The 20,606-nt window shown below is 38.1% G+C and overlaps 1 protein-coding gene across 7 annotated transcripts in view; it reads right to left on the bottom strand.

Moving 5' to 3' along the window:
• Positions 1 to 289: 289 nt before the first annotated feature.
• Positions 290 to 20,606, bottom strand: part of FCHO2 (FCH and mu domain containing endocytic adaptor 2) — an 85,166-nt gene continuing 64,849 nt past the window's right edge. For 4 of the 7 annotated variants that reach the window (XM_088157074.1, XM_088157075.1, XM_088157076.1 and 1 more), the window contains 8 exons: positions 19,165 to 19,224; positions 15,442 to 15,553; positions 14,675 to 14,830; positions 13,641 to 13,773; positions 8,204 to 8,403; positions 5,576 to 5,640; positions 3,043 to 3,207; positions 290 to 2,823 (listed from right to left, as the gene is read on the bottom strand). In XM_088157074.1, coding sequence (XP_088013200.1) covers positions 2,801 to 2,823; positions 3,043 to 3,207; positions 5,576 to 5,640; positions 8,204 to 8,403; positions 13,641 to 13,773; positions 14,675 to 14,830; positions 15,442 to 15,553; positions 19,165 to 19,224 — 914 coding nt within the window. In that variant the 3' untranslated portion in view covers positions 290 to 2,800. The remainder of the gene's footprint in view (positions 2,824 to 3,042; positions 3,208 to 5,575; positions 5,641 to 8,203; positions 8,404 to 13,640; positions 13,774 to 14,674; positions 14,831 to 15,441; positions 15,554 to 19,164; positions 19,225 to 20,606) is intronic. The other 3 variants (XM_088157078.1, XM_014883919.2, XM_014884033.2) reach the window with 1 other exon arrangement.

The raw sequence follows: 20,606 nt of genomic DNA, 5'->3' as shown, positions 1-20,606 counted from the left end.
ACTAAACCATACAGACTGAAGAAGTACTAAATTCTCTACCCTTTTTGACTGATGGAACATTAGAAATCAGAAAGAATTACTTTAATCTTGTCACTAATTCTTCTGCACACAAAACAAGATATAGTCTTATTAATGAAGACATAATGTAGAGCCTTTGATAGCACTATTTATAGACGGAAGCCCATGTCCACAAGTCAAGATTTTTCTCATAAACATATCCACAGTTTTGCCTAATCTAACTTATTAGTAAGGTGAATCAATTTAGTAAAGGCATAGGGCACTACAGACATCTCAGACATTCCAGTTTATTAAAGATGAAATCTTTTGGAGAAGTCATTTTTCCATCCACGTTCTCTGTGATGATTTTTAATACACAAAAGAGTTCCTAATGGTCTTTACTCTTTATCACTTAACAAACAATCTTTTCAAATGTTCAGTATGGGCATGGTTTTGCTCTATTACCTTGTTGCTTAGAAGATCTGTGGAACTTAACTGCAAAAGTACAGGCAATATAAATCAGTATTTAAATTATATATTACATGTTTATTATGGGTGCAAATTTTTAAATTTACATTTTATGAAAATTCAGAGTATTTACAATTTTTGAAAGATAAACTTGTATGCTCTAATTTACAGTCTAACGTAGTAACAATTCATAAAAATTCAGATCCTTTAGAGTTGTGTTTACAAATTAATTTCCTTAGGAGGCAGCTATAAGGGATATTGCTGTATACACAAGCAAGAACCAGCTTGCTACATACTTTTTTTTTATTTAAAATCAGATAGCTACACGTACTTTTTAACATTGTTTTTGAATTTCTTTACAAAATGTCTATATAAACTTGTATGGCTTCAAAATTGTAACCTGCACCCAATGCAAATATATGAAAAACACCTGAATGAAGGCTAGTTTAAAAGTGCTGAAACATTAACTACTTCATTTAACTTAAAAATTAATGTAATACTTGATTAAAAATAGCAATAATAGATTTGGGTTTTCATTAATAAAATATTGTTGTGTTAATCAGTTTGATTGCAAAGCAGGTTACAATTGAAATTCCAATAAAAAGACTGCCATTTGATGGGTTGCAAATTTATCATCAATAAGATTAGCAAAATATAGGAGCCAAATATACTCTTCCAATCAAATCTACAGTACTCCATGTTCTTAGTACTAACAATGAAACTCTCACCAGCAAAAGTGTCTAGTGTACACGACAATTTATGCAGCTTCTACAAAGGCATAATTTCTTGTAAAGCTTCAGCAGTCCAATTCATTACTGACTTTGCATGAATTAACTCAAGCATGTTTTACTGTTTTAATAGAGAATTTGAAATAGATACTGGTATGCTAAATGTTCATTTGAAATTGTCACATGCAGGTTATTTAATTATTTTGCCCCAATGCTTATGATTTCAACATTACAATAAAACAACTTGGTAATACAAATACATAGAAAATTTTCTAAATTAGTGACTTGCTTTAAAAAATTGTTACTGATGTGTCACATCCCCATTCTTAGGCTGTAGCAAGCAGATTAGATTACAATACAAATATTAAAATAGCTAGTTGTAAAAAAAAAAAGAATACACGACAGGATTTGTCATCCTGCAGCCATAAAATATCCTTTTAAAATGCCTCCTGAAGTACTATGTGTACATTCACATCATACATCCCCAAAAACACTCAAAGTATGAAGACTTATAGCTAAAGCAAAGAGTAATGCTATTTGCTTTTAGAAGTTTGTTTTTCCCGTCTTCACTGATTTTTCAGATTCTTCTCTTTGGTGACATTGAAATTACTTAATGAAAAAGTTTCCAAGTCCTGCATGATGCAGCTCCCTTTACTAAAGCCACATTTAATTGCAATTATTCCTCAAGGGAAGTAATTCAGTGTTTTAGATTTCTTTTAAAACAAACTACAGTTTTTCCAGACCTGCCTTCTAAATAAATTGTAGTAAAAAGAATTTTTATAAAGTTGTGTGTATAATACAAACACCATGCTTTCTTGATGAAGAGCCAAACTTTGAAAAAGGAAATGAGGCACATGAGTATCAAATTGAATAGGCACAGGCTTTTTTGAAAGGCACAAATGTTACGCAATTAATATAAAAATAAATTAAATCTACTGCATTAACTCAAACAATTACAAGGCCCAAAAGAATTTACTAACTGCAGAAGTAAATCTCTGCTGTGTTTTGCAATTTGTAACACATTGCACTTAGTTTAAAAAAACCCTATGTAAAACAACTTACATTTTAATAATATATGATATATGGGCATCAAGTTACTTTTATGTATCTCTAACTCAATTGGTCTTGTGGTATGAATGGAAAGAAGAACTACACAAGACTTGGCCTCTGCTGTCTTTATAAACTGTCAATTCAAAGCTGGCAATGAAAGAATCTGAAAAATGAGTATTACTTATGAAAAGCTCAAATATTTCTTACTAGCTCTTCTACATTTTTAGGTTTACAGTACAACATAAAATTTCATACTTCCATTACAATTGTGGATTACTACTTTGACTTCCTCTATATAAAATTACTAATTTTTCAGCAAATTTTCCCAAGTATTGCAGTTGATCATTTACAGACAGTGTTGAAGTTAACTTCAGTGCTATTGTAAAGTAATAAAAAGTTTCCAAAATGACTCTTCAAAGTGCATTTATTTTCTGTAGTTAAGCCTCAAAGTAGGTCAATATTTTGGAAAAATTAATGCATGTTAAACTAGTGTTTGAAAAGTAGAGAGAGCAGAGTGTGTTTCTTGCAATCCCGATCCGATGACTTTCACAGGTACATTAACAGTCTGCCATATACCGTCCTGAAAGACAAAGGTAAGTTTTTTGCAGTCAGTAGATAAACCAGATTTTGTCAATATTTTCCTTGGAGCAGTTTGATTAACTATGGAAAACCAACTCACTTGTCAGAAATGTTTCAATAAAGAGTAACTGTTTATACATCACTCATGTAACAGTTTCTTATTTGAGAATTTAACACTAGAGAATACTGATTTGAATATATAAGCACGTCAATGTCTTACCAGTGGCAAATCTCTTCTTAAGAAGGGAAAGCCGATAGCCAGTGCCTACGAGTTCCACATCTGCTCCTGAAAGGGTGCTTCCTTCACTGATGAATTGCACTGCAAGTGTTGCTGGTTTACTGGGTCCTCCCGAAAGCTCAAATTTTGCCCTGAGGGATCCAGAACCTATAAACACAACAAAACTGAGAAGGTGATTGTTTTGCAAGAACTAAATGATCTCGCCAAATTTTTAGTAGTAAGAAGTGAAATTAAGATGGTGACCTTTGAGATCTATTCCCAGTGGCAGCCCTACATACACTTTCAAAAGAGGTAAGAGTACAAGTCTGTTTTTCCCATGGTCTGTTTAAGACAATGACTAGAGAATGATTTAAAAAGAAACACTATAAATTTCTGCAAGATTATCCAAAATGTGAGTAACCCCTCACTACTTTTCTGATTGGTCCCTATAACCATTTATGCTTGGGGGTCACCAAGCACTTACTACCATCTCTCTTGTGGTAGATGGTATCTGACTGATAGATGGGAGATACTATCTACTTTTCACTAGTAGATTTGAAATTACATCAGAAATTTAAGAGTTGTCATGATCTGTCTGGATGAAAGTACATGAACAAAAACACTGGAAGAAATGCAGTTCTACAGTAATGTACCCAAAGGAAAGAAATTAAATATGTTTCCAATAAAGACAAGGTCTGATTAAATACTTCCCACAAATTCAAGCTGATTTTTTTCAGAGACAGTGGTAAAGTCGCATCTCTTTGATACTATTAGAAAAGCAATAATGGTTCAAAATTACTTCTAGTACATTTCTGTAGGCAATGAAAGGCATTTTCAAAATCCCCACATAACTATTACTTTCTAGTTTTAAAACAGGTCTTTTCTTGTTCTTGTGAAGTGTGCTGGGAAAATGAGATTTAAATTAAGATTAATGGAATAATTTTACTTTAAAAAAACTTGCTATTCCTGTCAATAAGAACTGCTAAATTCCAAGGAAGTTAGTAACTTAAATGTTACTGAGGTAAATGCAGGAACTAAAAGAAATTGTTTCAAACAATTGTTCTTGTTAAATTTAGCTTAAGATCAATTTAATTTCTTCTGTATGTCTGCCTTATTTCTGCAAACCGGAAATTCTTTCTACTCTAAATATGGAAACTCATATATCAAGTGCTTTGAAAGTTTGTTCTGTGCTTTATCTCTCTCCAACTGACAGATTACATAATATGTTGGACCATAAAAAAGCCCCCAAAATTTTATCATGCTGTCCACCAGGAAAAAAGACTTGAAGACACTTGTCCTGACATTGACAGTGTTTGTGCAAGTTCTCCCCTTGCTTCTGTAAGTGCAAGATCAGCCCAGTCCTGAACTGAGTACTATACGTGATTATACTCAAAGAAGAGGGGAGGAAAAGATGTTGGGAAGAGAAGGAATACTGCAGAAGCAGTGGGATATGTGCAAATCTGCTGTCAATGCACAAGACACAAAGTGGAACACTAGCAGCTGCTCTGCAAGTGTACAGTTCCTCTTCATCTGGTTGCATTTCTGTTTCAGTATGATTTTTCCTTTTAAAAGAAACCATAGAGTTTGGAAAAGGGAAAAAAAAAGAGGGCTAATCCAATATAGTGGAAGACAATAGCAAAGAACTGTGAGGTTAGTGGAGAACAAAGTTCACCAGACTTAGAGTAATCACCTGTGTTCAACAAAATCCTCTCTAATTTTGCTGGAATGATAATCACAACTTTGCAGGAATAAAAGTTGTCTTCTCTATTCATGCTTGTGGTTTCTATATGAAACCAGTCATAATTACAGGCAAATCTGTGATTTCACAATCCTCTTCACTAAATTCTTAACAGGACTAAAGGCCTGTTTACATTAGCAGTTCATTTCTCCACAGAGGCTTTGAAGATGAGATGTTGGCTATTTTACTGCTTCAGAAAAATACTGCACCTGCAGAGACTGCAGGGGTCGTGACATCAACTACAGCTCAAAGAAAAGCACTGGGCTGACGACAACTATTGATTGGTACCTTATGCAATATTGTATGAATTACCACTCAGAGCAGATACGCATAGATTTAAGTTTTTTCCTGGAGACATTATGGTCAAAACCAAAACTCAAAATGTTGGTCAAAAATAATATATCTAAGCTCAGACTTCCACTTACCTCCTTCTAATGTTTTAAAATTATCTATGTGTGGAAAGACACAAATGTTAAACCTATTTTCATTTGACTAGCTGCTCACTTCCAAATAGCATGAATGCAATAATTTCTTATCCCATCTAAACTATTTTAGAACTACTAACTGTTTTCAAGGTACTTCATTATTTTCCCTTCTATAGATAATAATTAAATTTATATTTTGACATCTCACTCATAATGGAATCTTTCAGGAGCAATTAATTGAGAAGAAGGTGAACTAGTAACAGCATGAGAAAATGTGTAAAAAGGAGTTAGAGGGCATAGAGGCTAAAATGATCACCTGTTTACTGTTAAAAATTTTCTGTACAAGATAGGAAAACAAAAGAGTTCAACTTGCCTCCATTCTCAGACTTTTCTGAAATGTTAGATATTTTCCAACATGCTTTCATCTGGTCTGCATTCCTGTAAGAGAATGGCAGGTTACTTACAAACACTGGGTTTAGAAATTTTTTTCACCTGATTTACACCGATATATTACAAACATCTCTAAATGGAGGTCTATAAAAAGATTTGCACACTTTAAGGATAGACTGTGGAAAACTACAGTAGGAAAAGAGGGAAAGAGAAGTGTGGAGGGAGCAGAAAACACAGAAGGAAGTTTCCCTGCATCCTCAGAACAAGCTCCTTGGAAAATCATAGCTTAGACATAAGAAATGGCTTGTGAAATGGCGAATACAAAAGGAATTTAGCTTCCCCCCCTTTGGAAGACCCTCTTATCTATTTTCAATATTAGTGGTTCATTCTTTTTTAGTATCCATAGGCCAGCTTTGAATGTAAAATTCCTCAAGGATTGGTTAGGAAGTAGAATTCCCTTGGTAATTCGTGCAAATTGTAAAACCCTCAAAAGATATAAAAACCCCTGTAAAACAATAGCCGTTGGTATATGCTGGATAGGATGCCTTCATGGAATAAACGATGGATTTGTGCCTCTCTGCATGTGCTGGTCTCTTTTCCCCGCTGGTCTGAGAGCTCACCACGAGCCACAATTCTATCTGGGCAAGGCTCAGGAATTTGCTCTGTCACTGAGGGCTACAAAAACAGTCTCAGGGATCCCAAAGGGACCCCGAACCCCCAACAGTGACAGAGAAGGGTATGTCTGCATCACTCCAGAGCAGTAAGCTCAGAGAACACATTCTCTTACGCATTTTATACAATAATTTTTTACACATTTAACACTGTCCTGTGTCCCCACTTATGGCTCCAAAATTCAAACCCCTCTGCAGTCTTAAAGGGTAAGTTTCTCTGGAAGCAGTCTGGAAGCTATGCCTTGATGCTTCATGGTGGAATGGGAAGCAATGCTGATTGTTCTCCCCTAATTGAGAGTCCTGAGAGCATTTCTATTCTAGTAAAACTAATTGGCATCAGTGACACTGTTCTGGCTAATTTCAGACACTGTAAAGGGACAGAAAAGGGTATGAAGAGTATCTAAGCTGACAGGGCTTTTTAACTCCTGGAGGACTTTCTAGCAGTTGCATCAAAGGAAAGTCAATAACTTAAAGCTGTGAGCAGCATGAAGTACTGAGAGGTTTGAAATTGCTCTTGGCATTGATGCAGCAGGACTGAAATGCTCACAGGAAGTCAAGCTATAAAGCACTTTTTTCCATAAAAAAAGACCAAAACCTTACCACCCAATCCACTAGATGGAACAGGTAGTACACGTACAGGTAGTACAAATACTATACCTGCCTGGGACATTAGTGAATTTTTTTTTCCCTTTGGTCAGCTTGCCAGGCTTAAAATTCTGGGTCTTGGACGCTGCCTAGGTGAATTCACTAATACAACTGTCCCTAAGCCTTCCCAGCTAACACTAGGTGTTCTGGGTGTGTGTTCCTGCTTTTGCTCCAGCTTCGTTACAGAGGGTTTCTGGAAGAAGCCTGGGCAGGGAGACTGGCTTCACCACAGTGTAGCTGTGTTGTTCAGATAGGATATTGAACATGTTCTTTTCCAGACTAAGCTTAAGATTTGGTTTAAAATACTGATTCCTTGAAATTCCAAGTCAACAAGGATTCAGTCCTGTAAGGATTTTTCTTTCCACTTAAAATTATATTCTATTACTACATTGTCCAATAAACACCTGTAACTGTATTGCCTCCAAAAACATCAGACTCTACCCAATAAATACATGTTTATTTTTCTTTTAAACCTTGCTTTGTAAGGTAAACTGATCTATAAGAAACAAGGTTAATAAAGCGTAACTTCCTTCAACTTGATGTTTTTTGCCCTCTTTATGTTAAAAGACAATTTTGGGAATAAACAGTCCAGGCTTTATGTTACAGCTGGGCACGTATGAACATGCTTTACAGGCACAGTTACTGAATTCTGCTCACCTTTTGCTCCAGGGCTGTACTACTCTGTCTAGTCTCACTACCCTCTGCTTGTTTCCACAAACTTGTAACAATTTCCTGCTATCTATGTCACACTTTGAAGTGCTACTGTAAATGCAGGCTCAGCAGATAGCTGCTAGTCTAATAATCTGCAAGTATTGAATTGAGAGACAGTGCTAACTGGCTTATGGAGAGTTCCTCAGTTACTCAGTTACAGAGGTTTGTTTTAAAACTATTTCCATTAGAAGCTAATTTTTTAAGTTAGAACAGTCAGGAAATATTTTAAAACTGCGTTTCTGCTACTTTTTCTATATAATCCCCTTGTAAAAATATATTGTTACACACACAGAAAATGTTTTTTAACCGTTTCAAATTACTGTATTAAAATTGTCTATTCTATTGGACAAAAGAAAGCAAACATTGAAAAATTCATAAAGGCTTGTATTATTACAGAGTTGGGATATGTACTCACTGACTCTTTCAGTTTATGTGAATTGGCTGCACATGATCTGGTTTAGACCACAAAATATCTAGACATCTGATACTACACATTTTGCTATTTCTTCCTGTGAAATTTATCAGGATATGACACTAAAGAATACACTAAAATGTATCTGAAAAAATCCTGAAAATAATATTACCATTTTGCAGGTGGAAGTGACTGCATGTTTATTACTCCTCCATCTACTGGTACCACAACTTGGACATTAGACAGTGTACTAGGCACACTCATAGACTCTGGATTATATTTATAATCCACTCTCACATCAGTAGTGCTAGTGTCACATTTCCAGTAAGTTGCAAGATTCAATGGAGTAGACTGTATGCCATTTGAAGATACCTGTAAAAGAATAAACCATTGAAAACAATTTAATTAAAATATCTGCCTTTGAAACAGAATTAGGGGATGATGGCAATTAATATAAGTCTCGGTGCTGACAAGCAATCAAGAGAACAATTGACACCTGAGTCCTTAATCACAGAATTTTGAAGACTGCTGCCTAAAGGAATTCCAGTTATTTTAATTTTAAATTAAAATAATTAAATAAAATGTTTAAATTCCCTCTGGCTTATAAGGCTCATTTCTGCTCTTTTATAACTTTTTGCAAGCTTTGTTTTTGTTATGTTCCGCCTTACGCAAGATGCATGCTTGCAGCAAAATAACTTCATTCTTAGCAGTTGTGTGCTGTGCCAATTCAGCTCCCCAACCAGCCAGCACCAGAGAACAACACCTGTCATTATGGGACAGGCAGCCAGCAGAATAATTCTTACTTCTTCAAAGCATTATTTTCCTGCTGCAGTAGGAAATGCTGCTTCTGTAGCTGAGCTCATTCTACTGTGCTGATGCATGTCAACCACCTTCTCAATCTATTTGAGGAACCTCCCGTGTCCTGGTGTATGCTCTTGCCATTTTTGGTCAGGTTTTTGCCAAAATCTTTTTTATCTGTCTGGGCTTCCAGGTGCCAAAGCCTCATTTTTACAAGAAGAATACATAGTTCTCATTTCAGCAAACCAAATGGTTTTTTTTTCCCATCTTTCTCAAGAATTCTGTGTGCCTAACATGCTTTTTGTTCAGTATGCCAGGATTTTAAACTATACTAGGCAGATGTGAAAACTACAGGTATGAACAGCTGGACTGATAGGTAATTTTTAGGGGTTTTTTGTTGTGCAGACAGTTGTCTCAGATGTTCAGACATTTCTACGCACGCCTCGAAAATCCCTGTTCTCCCTTTGAGGTGAGTATGTTTGAATATTCATGAAGACTTTTTTTAAGAGCCAGAACATCATCTCACTGATGCACAGAATAGCTGAAGCTGACAGATACCTCTGGAGGTTGTCTGGTCCAACCCTCCAGCTCATGCAAGGCCACCTCTAGCAGGCTGCCTAAGCTCCAGACAGCTTCTGAACATTTCCAAGAATGGAGACTCCACTACCCCTCTAGGCAACCTGTGCCCAGTGCTCAGCCACTGCCATAGGAAGAAAAGTGGTTCTGGCTGTTCAGAGGCAATCTCCTGAGATTCAACATGTGTCCATTGCCTCTGATTCTGTCACTGGGCACTAGTGAAAACAGTTTGGCCCTGCACTCTCTCAGGTATTTATACATATTAATGAGATTTCCCTGAAGTTTCCCTTTTCCAGGCTTAGGAGTCACAACCCTCTCAGGCTTTTTTCATGGGATAGATACTCCAGTCCCACCATCATCTTGTGGCTCTTTGCTGAACTCTATCCAGTCTCACTTGCAATGAACAACCCAGAACTGAACACAGCACCCCAGGTGTCGTGTCACCAGTGTCATGGAGAAGGATCCCCTCCCTCCCTTCACTTCCTAGCAATACTGCTAATGCAGCTCAGGAGACCATCTGTTGCCTTTGCAGCACAAGCAGTGAATTGTTTGGCTCATGTTCAACATGGTAACCCACAGGACCCTCAGGTCCTTTTCTGCCAAGATCATTTCCAGCTGGTGACTCCCCAAGTGCGCTTCTTGTTGAACTTCATGAGGTTCCTATCAGCTGATTTCTGCAGCCTGTTGTACCCCCTTAGGAGGGCAAAATGACCCTCTGGTTTATCCAGAGGGCCATCCCCACTTGGCATCATGAGCAAACTTGCCAAGGGTACACTCTGTCCCACCATTCAGATCATTATTGCAGCTATTAAACTGTAAAATCAGTATGTCCCCTGGGAATAAGTTCACCTCAGTGTCTGCTCATCCAGCCTGTTCTTCACCAGCTTCTCTATGCAGATTCTGTGGTAGATGGTGTTGAAAGGCGTTCCAAAGTCTGAGGAGACAGTATCTACTGCTATGCCCTCATCCAGGGACAGTCATGTCACCACAGAAATTTGTCAGCTTGGTCAAGCATGACTTATGCTCAGTAAATCCATTCTGACTACTCCTGTTCTATTACATAGTGAGAAATCAGAATGTCATATATTCTCAGACAGAATCACAGAATGGTTTGGGTTGGGAGGGACCTTAAAGATCACAAGAATCACAAGGCTGGAAGAGACCTTCAAGATCATCAAGTCCAGCCTGTTTCCTGACACCTCAACTAAACCATGGCACCGAGTGTCACATCCAGTCATTTTTAAACACATCCAGGGATGGTGACTCCACCACTTCCCCAGGCAGACCATTCTAGTGCTTTATCACTCTTTCCATTAAAAACTTTTTCCTAATATCCCACCTATATTTCCCTTGGCACAGCTTAAGACTGACCTCTTGTTCTGTCAGTTGCTGCCTGAGAAAGAGACCAAACCCCACATGACAACTACCCTTCAGGAAGTTGTAGAGTGATAAGGTCACCTCTGAGTCTCCTTTTCTCCAGGCTAAACAACCCCAGCTCCCTCAGCTGCTCCTCACAGGGCTTGTGTTCCAAACCCCTCACCAGCCTCGTTGCTTCCTCTGGACACACTCAAGTGTCTCAAGGTCCTTCCTAAACTGAGGGGCCAGAACTGGACACAGCACTCAGGGTGTGACCTCACCAGTGCTGAGTACAGGGGAAGAATGATCTCCCTGCTCCTGCTGGCCACACTGCTCCTGACACAGGCCAGGATGCCAGTGGCCTTCTTGGCCACCAGGACACACTGCTGGCTCATGTTCAGCTGGCTGTGGGCCAGCACCCCCAGGTCCCTTTCTGCCTGGGCACTGTCCAGCCACACCAGCCCCAGCCTGTAACGCTGCAGGGGGTTATTGTGGCCAAAATGCAGGACTCAGCACTTGGACTTACTAAACTTCATCTTGTTAGACTCTGCCCATCCATCCAACTGTTCCAGGTCTCTCTGCAGAGCCCTCCTACCTTCCAAGAGATGCTCCAAGCTTAGTGTCGTCTTCAAATTTACTGATGAAAGACTCAATACCCTCATCCATGTCATCAATAAAAATATTGAACAGAACTGGCCCCAGCACAGACCCCTGAGGGACACCTCTGGTGATGATCCCCAGCTGGATGCAGCACCATTCACCACTCTCTGGGCCAGTTCTTATCCCAGCACAGAGTGCTCCTGTCCAAGCTGTGAGCTGCAGCTTTTCCAGGAGTGTGCTGTGGGGAACAGTGCCAAAGGCCTTGCTGGAGTCCAAATAGACAACACCCAAGCCCTTCACACACCCACCAAGTGGGTCACCTGGTCACAAAAGGAGACCAGGTTGGTTAAACACGACTTGCCCCTCCTAAACCCAGGCTGGCTAGGTCTGATACCCCGGCCATCCTGTAGATGCTGCATGATGACACTCAGTATAAATTGTTCCATTATCTTGCCAGGTACTGAGGTCAGGCTGACTGGTCTATAATTACTAGGATCTTCCTTCCCACCATTTTTTTGAATGGGTGTCACATTGGCCAGCTTCCAGTCATCTAGAACCTCCCCAGTGAGCCAGGACTGTTGGTAAATGATGAAGAGTGGCTTCTCAAGCTCATCTGCCAGCTCCCTCATCACCCTGGGGTGGATCCCATCTGGTCCCGTAGATTTGTGAATATCCAAGCATATCAGAAGTTCTCTGACTGCCTCCTCTTGGATAACGGGGGACCATCCCGTTCCCTGGCACCATCAACCAACCCAAGAGGACAGCTGTCCTGGGGACAAGACATCTTCCCACTAAAGACTGAGGCAAAGAAGGTGTTAAGCACTTCTGCCTTCTCCTTATCTGCAGTCACTAAGTTCCATCTCTCATCCAGTAAAGAACAAAGGTTGGTCTTACCCTTCCTTTTACCATTAATATATTTGTAAAAATATTTGTTTTATCCTTTACAGAAGTTGCCATTTTAAGTTCAAACTGAGTTTTGGCCTTCCTAATTATTTTCCTACATGCTCTAGCAGCCCCCTTAAATTCTTCTTGAAAGACCTGACCCTCCTTCCAAAGATGATACATCCTCCTTTTATTCCTAAGTTCCTTCAAGACCTCCTTGCCTATCCACGCTGGACGTTTACCTCGTTGACTTGTCTTTCAGCACACAGGGACAGTGTGTTCCTGTGCCCTCAAGATCTCTGTTTTGAAACATGCCCACCTATCCTGGACTCCTTTGTTTTTAAGGGCTGCTTCCCAAGGAACTCTCTGAATAAATCTCCTAAGTAGGCCAAAGTCTGCCCTCCAGAAGTCCAATGTAACAGTCTTATTGGTATTCCTCCTGATTTCACCAGATATCGAGAACTCTACAATTTCATGATCACTGTGCCCCAAGCAGACTCCAACCACCACATCTCCCACCTGCCCATCTCTATTTGTAAACAGCAAGTCTAACATAGTCCTTCCCCTGGTGGGTCTGCCCACCAGCTGTGACAAAAAGTTGTCCTCCATACACTCCAAAAATTTCCCGGACTGCCTTTTTTCTGCTGTGTTATGTTCCCAGCATATGTCTGGTAAGTTGAAGTTACCTACAAGAACAAGGCCTGATGATCCTGAAACAGTACATAGCTGCTTATAGAGTAAGTTATCCACCTCTTCTCCCTGGTCATATAGTTCCAACCTGCCCTCATCATGGGCACAGACAACTTTCACTAGACCAGGTTGTTCATAGCCCTACCCAGTCTGGCCTTGAACACTGCCAGGGACAGATGGGACATACACAACTTCTCTGGGCAACTTGTGCCAGTGACTTGCTACCTTCTCAGTAAAGAATTTTTTTCTTAATATTTAATCTAAACCTACTTTCTTTCAACTGCAAGCCAGAACCATGCATTAAAACTCATCAGTGACAGCAACCAAAAACTTAATGCAATTGCAAAATCCAAGACGGTACGAGTACAAAGTGCAAGGAGTCCCCATCAAATATCTTAAAGGAGAATTTGACTTTGCTGACAAATATCAAGAAGAACAGTGTTTGAAGCTTGCTTGCAGGATTGGGCTGAATCATTAGCAAGCTGAAAACAAGCCATATATCTTAGGGAATGACATGAAGCACAGCAGGAATGTGCTAAGCCTGGGCAGAGTCTATGCATTGTAAGTAGAGACATACTCAGAATTGGTCTAGATGAGGGATGACAGTTCACCTCCATGCTGGCAGAAAAAGAAAAATTCTTTTAATTTTTGGGTATAGATCATATGCTGGAATTCCTTAAAAATTACAAAAGGATAAGAATGTTTACCTGATACTTTAAAACATCCACATTGTAATAGGATGCAGATGGATTCTGCTCTGATAATTTCTTGAGGTAGACTGTTATAGCTTGCATGTTCATCCAAAAGTCCTTAGTACTGGAGTCACTTTGTGACTGATCACTACAAAGAGAGATCATTAATTAGGGGTGAAACACTACCCCACACATTCAAGAATACTAGACATTTTAACTTATTTTTACAAAATACACTTTTTCAGTAAATTCACTTTGTTAGATACAGCTCTGCTAACATTTCAGTTATAAACTGTCATGTCAAACAGTGATTAAACTTAATTTTGTATTAATTATTCCTTACATTAAGTATGAACTAACAAAACGAAATTAAATACAAAAGAATATGTACATATAGTTTACTATTTCAGTAATTTAAAAATACACAATTTAAAAACATTTAGCTTATTCTTCAAATAATTTCTCCAATAAATGAAATACAAACTGCTCATCTGAAATGGCTTTCTGCTAAAAAAATTCCAGCTTTTCTGTTCTGTTTTTTTAAACAATATCTCCAAGTGCAATTCCAACAATTATCCTACTCAATCAGCAACCTTTTTTCCTACAAATTCTTCCAAGCATGCTGCTATACATCTGAGAGATAGTTATGTAAAGAATCTGATTTGTGTAATGATTCAGATTTAAAATATACTAGTAGATGGCAAATGAAAGTACATGAATCTCCTACTACTTGTTTTCCATTTAAACCTGTTGTTTCATCATTTAGTTTTACCATTATTACTAAGGTGTAAAGAAATTATTTATAAATTGCATATGAAAACACAGACACAAATTATATTAACGGCTGTTATACTCAGTTCAAATTTTAAGTTATCATTGAGGTTTTTAATAGTGGCAGTGGAGAAAACTAAGCTGAACAAGATTAATTCAGAAAATTAAATTATATGTAATTAAATCAACCAGACTACAAAGAATTCTGATCTACATACATAACAGCTCATACTTCACTGCAAGCTACATAATTTGTAATGTTTAAAAAAATACAAAACCTGTATACAAGCTGTGCATTTGGAAGAATCTGCTCTAGTTTGCTTGTGTTTTTCACCCTGAAGCAGAGCACAGCAGGAGATGGGTTGCTGGTGAAGACTTTAATGATCCCGCTTGGGAATGATATCGTCATATCACCAGTTATCTTCACAATACATCTAAAAGAGAATAAAAAAATCAGCTTCATTGCAACTCATTAATTGCCTAGCTCCAATACTAATTTTAAAGCAACCACTGCAATTTCACAATCTTATGAATTGAATTAAAAACAGAAAATCAATCTCAAATGAGGGTAATGTGACTATGTATTGTCACTTTCAGCTTGGAAATAAAAGATGAAAAAAGATGAAATAAGAAAGAAAAAACAAACTGCTTAAGCATACAGTAGTCTTGGATATTTTTCAAGCTTTGAAAACATGGCACAGCTCTAGGCAAGGCCTATGGATGGCCTAATGGATGTGACAAGGAATGAAATGCTTTCAGCTGCACAAAATTGCATGAAACACCTACCTGACAATGATAAAAATCCTGGTCATTCTCAGTGCTCTCACTGAACACATGTTTGTGAAGCAGGTATATATGAACTCCTGGCAGGATTCAGGCCATTACAGAGCAATAAGCCACTGTTGTCACTTATAGCCAGGGAAAAAAACCCTTTGAATTCCCCTTCTAATACATACTCATTCCCCTCCCCCAGTACGAAAAGTAGACTCAATGTCTTTTCTTATTATAACTCAATACATTCAACACAATTCACTATTTAACTAACTTTGTGGGATCTGCTCCTTTAAAGTAGGCGTTAACAGATTCAGTAAGAGCTACTGCAACAGGCAAGGTGTCCTGGTTTCCAAGGCTGACGGGGCTGGGACCACGTGAAACACCTAGAATACATACAGCGTATAGATTTAATTTTCAAAAAGCGTAATAGATTTCAGAATGGTTGACTACATCTGTAATTTTCACAAGAGTTTACACCAACGACAGTGTCATCTGAGGTATTACTTGTAAAGTGTGTAGAAATACATAAACATAGTACAGTACAATTGTACCACCAAAATACTGCTCAGCAGCCTAAGAACACAGGTATGACTACTGGTATGACATTATGTAAACAGACACAAGGAAACACATGAGACAGAGGGACACTGCATTAAAATGGCTACTGGTAGGGGTGAAGTCAACAGATCCAAAGCAAATTGACTAGAATTATTTAAAAAAAAATCCCTACTGTATGCTTTTTGTATGGAAAAATGCATGATAAAATGGTCACAGAAATACAAAGAATTCACTTACAGTAAAAATGAACTTAAACGCAAATTTATCAATATTACCCCACATAATTGCACTGTTGAACATTGCTTTAACTTTTTCAGCCAACAAACATTGCAACTCCCAAGCAGAAATTGTTGGGGAAGTCTTCACTTGTTGCTTGTGCTAACACAACACAATTCCAATATAGAGCTATAAAAATCAACCAAGACCTCATGCTAAGACTTTTTGAAATGTACATATACAGTTGATGGAACAGGTTGTCATGGGATTTCATTTTTCACAAATTTTCCATACGTGTATGAAATACAACATATTGGAAGTTTCTTCTTTTTTAGTGCAGCAGCATACTAGAGAGCATCTTATTACATTTTTTGTACCATGAAGAAATGAAGATGGTCAGTATCACATAGCATTACCTATCACAAAGGAGGTACAGTCTTTATCTTTTCATAAGCAAATTGAAAAATTTCTTTCATACCATAAAGCAGAGACAAAATAATTCTTCTGTATAATATTGCCCATAGCAAATTTAAATCTATTTACTCTAGGTGTCTGTCCTTTCTGAGCTCTTTCAGAAGTAAAAAGGAAGTTGGGGCCTTACTCTTCACAGAGCACCTATTACCTCATATTAGACCTTAAATTAAGATATAAGTGAATGAAGTAGAGACAGAAAAAGCAAAAGACAGGAGCTGGTCTAATTCTGCTACCTCATATCTCTCTCTCCATTACAATCTCTCACATAAGGTAGTAAAATGTTCAGAATGCTTCTCAGTACCATGCAAACATTTATGCAACACTTAGATCCAAAAGAACTAGTCAAAAGTGTTGAAAACCAAAAATTCTTAAATGAACTAATTATTATGATTCTGGATAAAAAACACTGATTTATTCATTTTTTTCAGTATGAAAAAAATTCCAGTAGGCTGCTTTTCTTAATTCTTTCAGACAATAGATGGACCATGATTCCAAGGATTTTTCTCTCCCTGAAAACTACCAACAAAAGCTGTGATTCTCAATAGTCCCAGGAATCCAGAAACCATTATTTCAAGAGGAAAATGTGCAATAAAATAATGAGTTATCAATTACTAGAAATTCTGTTCCGTAAAATACTGAACTCCAGAATTATTCTTCACTAAAACCAAAGTGTACATTCAATGAATGTGGCACTATAGTTGCCGAGCTGCTTTAATGTCTTTTTCTGGCAATTTACTAAGGAACAACAAACAACCGTAGAGCAGACAGGATTACCTTGTATACAGGTGTATCAATTATTTTAAAATCTTTTACTTAATGCAATATTAAAAAAATTATGCAGAGTAATGCAAACATATTCATTATTTTCCTATTGGTAAAAGACAAATACTTTTTGTTTGACTGAAAAGTGTATTTTTAAAAAAATAATAACACTCTTCTTGCCTTTTTTTTAGGGAACACCAAAGCAAGTACATATGTATATCTATTTCTCTGAGACCTATTTGGGGAACTATAAATGAGATCACTTCTCTCTTTTTTGCTCTGCTCCCACTGTTCATCACCCTTTGACTCAAAAATCTATGCATTCTCCTAGAAACCAAGAAACTGAAAAATAAATAAATCAGTATACATTCAACAAAGCCCAGTGCTGGGTCCTGCCCTTGGGTCACAACAGCCCCAGGCAGTGTCACAGGCTGGGGCAGAGTGGCTGCAAAGCTGCCCTCAGGAAAAGGACCTGGGGGTGCTGGTGACAGCAGCTGAACATGAGCCAGCAGTGCCCAGGTGGCCAAGAAGGCCAATGGCATCCTGGCCTGTTCCAGCAATAGTGTGGCCAGCAGGAGCAGGGCAGGGATTGTCCCCCTGTACTCAGCATTGGTGAAGCCACAACTCCAGTGCTGTGTCCAGGTTTGGGCCCCTCAATTCAAGGAAGATATTCTTGTGGTGGAGCACATCCAGAGAAGGGCAATGGAACAAGGGAAGGGTCTGGAGAGTAAGTCATGAGAAACAGCTGAAGGACCTCAGGGCATTTTGCCTAGAGAAAGAGAGTAAATAAGGGGGACCTTCTCACTCTCTACAACTACCTAAACAGAGGATGCAGCAAGGTAGGGCACAGTCTCTTCTCCCAGGCAATCAGCAACAGGAAAAGAGGAAATGACCTCAGGCAGTGCCAGGGGAGCTCCAGGCTGGAGCTACAGCAAGAATTTCTGCACTTAGAATGGGCTACTCAGGTGGTGTCAACATGCCAAGAGTTGTTCAAGAAATGGTGATCATTCAATGGCTGGACTTGATGATCTTGGCAATCTTTTCCCAACTTTCATGATTCTGTCTTTCTATCATATGAAACAAACATAACTGCTTGTCCTGATGCTGAAAATCATAGTTTTGTTGCTTTGCTGCTGACAGTACAATTTAATGCAGCAACATTCAGCTTCAGGGTTTTCTGTATCTGCTGTGAGGTTTCAGATGGAAGGGAAGTAACAGAGCTGCACGAAGGATCCTCACTTGATCTCAGGCTGCAGCCCAGATCAAGGCTCCAGTTCTATCACCTTTGTTAGTGATGGCAAACCTGGCTTAAATGCCCTGCCTCCTGCCTCAGCCTGATCACCACTACTAGTCCCTGAGCTGTGCTGACACAAGAGCTAGTGACATAACCATGCAAATGGTTGCATTGACACCTTCAATGTGCACACCACAACTGCAGAACAAAAGACTGCACCGTTGGTCATAAAAAGGGCAGATGAATAAAGCTAATCAAATGGTTTTAGTTCAGATTAGGAAAAAGGATCCTGACAGTTTCAATCCTGGCTAAACAGCTGTCATGCAAAAAAAAATTATTTTAAAAAGTACTATCTTTATTATGTCTGTCTTCTAAGATTTGTATTATATGTAAATATAGAAACATTATTACCTATTTGTATTAGGTAAATAAAGATTGTCAAAGTAAAAATATATTCACTTTACTTGAAAGAAAGTAGTAACGACAAACTGAAGAAGTAAGGCCAAGTTTCAGCTTGTTTATGGAACAGGCAAGTGGATAGACAGAAGATAACATTATATAAAAGTGGTTACATAAGTTTTGGTGATTTCAGCAGTATATAACTTATTATGTAGTTGAGACGCCAAGCAATTTGTATGTGCCAGATACCAGAAATATCTGGAGAAACTTGTTTCAAAAGAAATACGATTTTATTAGATGTAGTATATTAGGATGATTAGTTATGACATAAATGTGCCTTGAGTACAATACCTGGTGGTGTCTCACAAAGCTTTTCAATTGTAGGAAGATTTCGAATCAAATGATCATCGTCTATTACATTTAAATGAAACAAAACATTGCAAGAAAACAAAATATTTCAAGCAAAAACAGATGTTAAAAATTAATATTAAAAATATTTTGCAAACTAAATTAAAGCTAAAACATAAAAGAAGCACTCAATTACATATACCTTCAACTTCACTTGGAAAAAGATAATCAGAGTCAATTCTCCATTATTCAGGACAAATGGGGTAAGGGGAACTCAACTGTGCAAAAGTCAAAAGAATACAGAATGTATTGCAAATTATATCCTCATGCCCCAAAGTACTTCAGCTTTTTGCACTGCCCTTCCCATTTTCCCAGGAAAGTGCAATCAGTGCAGATAGAACTAGCCTTATCTATTTATCCTAGGCCAGAATAATAACCACATCAAACCTCAGTGTCAGCACACACCTCCTTACCTCCTGCCTCACCTCAAGATTGCACTCTGCCACTGTTTCCAACAACACACACATATATCTCCCCAAAGCTGGGCATATTGATGCTCTTGCCACCAATTTTTAGTTCCTCAACACGAGAGCTTGAGACCTGAGGATGTGAGCCTGGGTAGACTCCTGGCAACCAAAATATCAGTTGTGTTTCTGTGATGCTTCTCAGCATTTGTGAAAATGGTGGACACTGAACTGTAAGAGCTAAGGTTGCGCAGAACTTAGTAGCTCTGCTTCTGCACAGAGTGGAAACAATTCCATGGCAGAACTCCCACTAGGTGCAGCACAGATGCTCTTCAGAGCTGCTGAGCCTGAGTAAGGAATCCTTGGCAACAATGATAACTTAACAACTTGATTTAACTTGTGACTAAAGGTGTAATGGTGTTCAGGAATTAAACGGTTCAATACTGCTAAACAAACAAGTTAAAATATCTTAAGCTCTGTCATCCCCAAATTAACAAAAACCCCCAACTAACTAAAATCTCCTTTTGATTTATGATAATCAAATATCAAAACTAAAGGGTCTTCCTTTAAAAACAAGAGAACACCTTCTGAAATTAGTGGCAACATACGAAGACGAATTTCCTCTTCATCTTTCTTGTTTAATTGTTTGTTGTGCTTTTATTGCTCAGCTTATATTCTTAACTAACTTGAAGAAAAAGATGCATTAGATTTATTTTTTGGAAACTGCAATTACGGAACACCAAACATAATTAAAGAACATAAAAGAACTCAGTTTTGTGAACATTTGTATTCATTCAAATCTTTCAGTGTCCCTAAGTATTTCTGCACCTACACAGTAACATCTTCTGAACAAATATATGATAACATGTTGTAATTGATGGATATACAAGCATATCAAGTAAGAATTCATGGAATGTTAATTGTGCATAATATTTCCCTGAAGAACATGCCATAACTGGATCTATGATCTAATCTAATTTA

This window comes from Sturnus vulgaris, chromosome Z (genome assembly GCF_052056855.1).
Source record: "Sturnus vulgaris isolate bStuVul1 chromosome Z, bStuVul1.hap1, whole genome shotgun sequence".
NCBI classification, from domain to species: Eukaryota; Metazoa; Chordata; class Aves; order Passeriformes; family Sturnidae; genus Sturnus; species Sturnus vulgaris.
The sequence above is the reverse complement of the archived record's forward strand: the minus strand, read 5'-3'. Positions and strand labels throughout refer to the sequence as shown.